This window comes from Quercus suber, unplaced genomic scaffold (assembly GCF_002906115.3).
Source record: "Quercus suber isolate HL8 unplaced genomic scaffold, Cork oak 2.0 scaffold_53, whole genome shotgun sequence".
In the NCBI taxonomy this organism is placed as follows: Eukaryota; Viridiplantae; Streptophyta; class Magnoliopsida; order Fagales; family Fagaceae; genus Quercus; species Quercus suber.
The window spans coordinates 1,082,906-1,086,705 of NW_027069518.1; the positions used below are offsets into that span (position 1 = coordinate 1,082,906).

The 3,800-nt window shown below is 32.4% G+C and overlaps 1 protein-coding gene across 1 annotated transcript; it reads right to left on the reverse strand.

The window, feature by feature from the left end:
- Window positions 1-659: 659 nt before the first annotated feature.
- On the reverse strand, window positions 660-3,587 carry LOC111984140 (MYB-like transcription factor ODO1). The gene is made up of 2 exons (XM_024015767.2): window positions 3,240-3,587; window positions 660-1,775 (listed from the first exon to the last, which is right to left on the reverse strand). Exons 1-2 carry the CDS (start codon window positions 3,500-3,502, stop codon window positions 1,262-1,264), a joined length of 777 nt encoding a protein of 258 aa, XP_023871535.1. The 5' UTR covers window positions 3,503-3,587; the 3' UTR covers window positions 660-1,261.
- Window positions 3,588-3,800: the final 213 nt, after the last annotated feature.

Sequence of the window (3,800 nt, forward strand, 5' to 3'; positions counted from 1 at the left end):
AACCTTTTATAAAGCTTATATTGACATGCCAACCACCAAGCCAAGCTCATTTTTTGTGTCATTCTTAGATCTCATATTCTATTTATTTTAAGTTTAGATTATAGTTTTTCAATTTATCATATTACCTCCCTCTCAATTTATTATTAATTGATAATTTTATTAGTTGTTCAAGAATTTTACTTTAACATATAAATATGCAATATATAAATTAATGTTGAAAATGATTTTATTTAGATTTCAATATTTTTGATTTGAAAGATTACTAAACAAAAAAATTTTATGCTTGTTTATACTTTATTATTTTCTATTAACTTTATAAAAATTGTGAAAATTCATTTGAAAGTTTAATTTTTAAATTAATTTTGACATAATTACTGTCCCACCTCAATTGGACTTCAGTTGGACCTTAAAAAACTTAAACCTCTAATTTTTTTTTTTTTTTTAAAATTTTTTGAATGATCTAAGTCTTAAAACCATGTGGAGCCTATCAATTGAATTGCCTTTTGGGGCTAAAATCTGATTGTTTCACCAAGATTTGCAAAAGTAGTTGAAACTTGAAAGCATTGTGCACAAAAGGGAGCTTGTTGCAGAGCCAGCGTCTTCCATTGATAATTTGATAGGAATAGAATCTTTCAATTTTGTAAAAGTAGGCAAAAAGCTTAAGATATTCTTGGGATCAATCAATGATTCCCCTCCCAATTTTTATTTAATTTAGTTACATCTTATTGGAATACACATGCTTACAAAGTACTTTCATTTACATAGGGGGCCTGTGCTTCAACCACACAACTCTTTTGAGTGGGGTGAGCTTTTGCTTTAGGTAGCATAAACATTATCTAAAATCTGAAAAGATAAATAAAATTGCTATTAGTGGGCATATCTATATTTTACCCTATGCAATTAGAAATCCCAAATAGTTTTGCCATCACAAGCCAAGTGAGGCACATATCATGGGCCTCAATATATCCTTCTCCACAGAAAAAAAGGTTGAATTGTAAGCTTCCCAATATAATTGGCAAAATGACACCTTACCAACCCACACCTAGTAGCAACTATATAAACATATCTTTGATGGGACTGACCAACTAATAATTTATCTTGTAGTCTCTCTCTTTTGAAGGTAAATATACTTGTAGGCTTTCTAATTGAGCAAGTTACTGTAATTAAAATTTTTCAAAATAAATTAAGCCAAGATTGGAAATGGAAGCAGGACCAAAAAGTGTCCACTCATGAACCCCGCTAGTGATTTTTGAAGTACTAGTTAGTGCTTGCCACCCATGTCTTGAGAATTCATGTCCATGTCACTAAAACAACCAAAGCCAAAGTCCTCACCAAAAAAGTCCTTGTAGTTCAAAGAAAATTCAGAGTAATTTTCTGGTGATGATGAACCAAAATTACTGTAGTCTTCTCCAGTTGCTGGGAAATTCCATAGTGAATCATCCAGATCAGACCATATGTAACTCATTAATAGGTCATTGTCACCTGGGTCCAATGACTGACATTCACCAGTTGAGGAATTTTCAGTTGGGGCACTAGAATTATCAATGGAGGAGGCTTGACCACATATTTTTGTTGATTCCTGATGGTTAACTTCAATGTCTCTTTGATCAAGACTTTGACAAAGGGTATTTGGTGGGGTGGCCTCTTTATTAAGAGGTTCATGAGTAATTGGATCAATACCCATCTTAATAAGCTTTTTCTTGATGTGGGTGTTCCAATGATTCTTGATCTCATTATCGGTTCTTCCTGGTAATCTTGCTGCAATTTTGGACCACCTAAAGAAAATGAAAGTGTAGCTTTATTATTTTGAGGAAAAAAAAAAAAAAATTGAAACACTAAAAGTCTAAAACTACTTCATAGAAAAGGGTTTTTGACTTTTAGTTTTGCCTAGTCTTTTAATGCATTGGATGCAACATCGACAAGTGCAGTATGTGTCAACATGTGTTGTGTCCATGTCACGTTTAAGATACAGGATAAAAATCTTGCCCTAATTTAATGCATTGCATACAACACCGACAAGCACGATATGTGTCAACATGTGTTGTGTCTGTGTCACGTTTAAGATACAAGATGAAAATCTTGCCCTAATTTATATATATATATATATATATATATATTGCAATTTTTTCATTATATTTTTAAATAAAAGGTGTCATTTTTATTTTTTATTTTTACTTTATAGCTCATACAGATTCATTATCTTGGATTTCTGTTATCATTTAGTTCCATTTTCTTCATATCTATATGATAAACTAAGTTAAAGTACTAAGTAATTAGGAGTTTCTGGACACCCCACATTCTGTCATTAGCCATAGCTGTAGCTGTTTATTTCATGTACAGGTAGATGTGCAAGTGTAAAACCCAGACAGCCATGGAAAATGAAAGCAAGATTAGATAGTGATGCAACGTAACATTATCATCTTTTTTTGGCTTATTTCAAATTGTCAATAACATGTTGAAACCAAGGTGTAGATATTTCAAGACCTCAAATTTCATTCGCATGCATGTGTTTCATACCTCCCATTGTAAAAGCACTAGACCCCAGGGGCGGAGGCATGTATAAGGGTGGGGGGCCCAAAATTTTAAAATTTTTAAAAATATATATACAATTATTTTTATGTTTTCAAAATTTAGTCTACAAAATTAAGAGTCTCCCCAAATTGAATTAGTCTAATAATGCTCTTAAAAAAAATAATTGGTCTAATATTTATAGAGATATAACTTTATTTTTCGCAATTCTATTTTTTATTGTAAAATGTGCTTTTATATCTGTTAAATATTTGATAAAATTTGGTATCAAACATGTTTGAATCTATATTTTTCAATTTGTTATGTGACGATTAACAAGTCATTGACTCATTAAAAAATTGTTGTCACTAAAACTACACATGAAATATGTCTATAGTTGTCATATAATGTGTTAAAGTAAGGTAGTTTTAAATATGATTAGACCCTAACTTATTTCTCCAAGTTTTGAATCATTCATATTTTTGAAAATTTCATTAGATCAATTGAAATTTTTTTTACTTACTTTAGCATAAAATTTGATAATTTGTATTTAAAATAAAACTTTTTAAGATTTTGACCATTTCTGGCTCCGCACCTGCTAGACCCCAGCTAGAAAAGTAGACCAGAGTTATCAAATAACATGTTTTGAAAAATTATGCTTACAGAACTTGACATGTAAACAGTAAACCAAAAAACATGGTAATATAGTACCACTAACAATAATGAAATACCTATTGCCAAGACGAGCATGGAGATCAATAACAAGTTGTTCCTCAGCTTCATTAAGTAGGCCTCTCTTCAAGTCTGGCCTGAGGTAATTAGTCCACCGGAGACGGCAACTCTTGCCACAACGCCGGAGGCCGGCGAGCTTAGGCACGGCACGCCAGCAACATTGGCCATGTGTGAGGATGAAATTGACCAATTTCTTGTCTTCCTCAACTGTCCATGGCCCTTTCTTCACTCCAAGCTTGTCACAACAAGGTTGTCTCCCCATCACTTTTGAGCTTTTAGTATTTTTGCCTTCACCAGTGTAGTCCACCAACTTCAGGAGAACCTAAGCCTAACTCACCCACCTTTATATACTACTGACCTCCCTTTTCACTGGGGGTGGGCGTGAAATGTTTATTTTGGAGGTTAGCTAATAGCTAGTTTCACGCTTGACTTGCGCGTGTGAGAAAACTGTCCAAGAGTCCCAATTCCTATATAAATAAATACAAAAATAATCATCTAAACAAAAAATAATAATAAATAAATAAGCAACAAGATAATTTTTAATGTCATGGCAAAGGTTA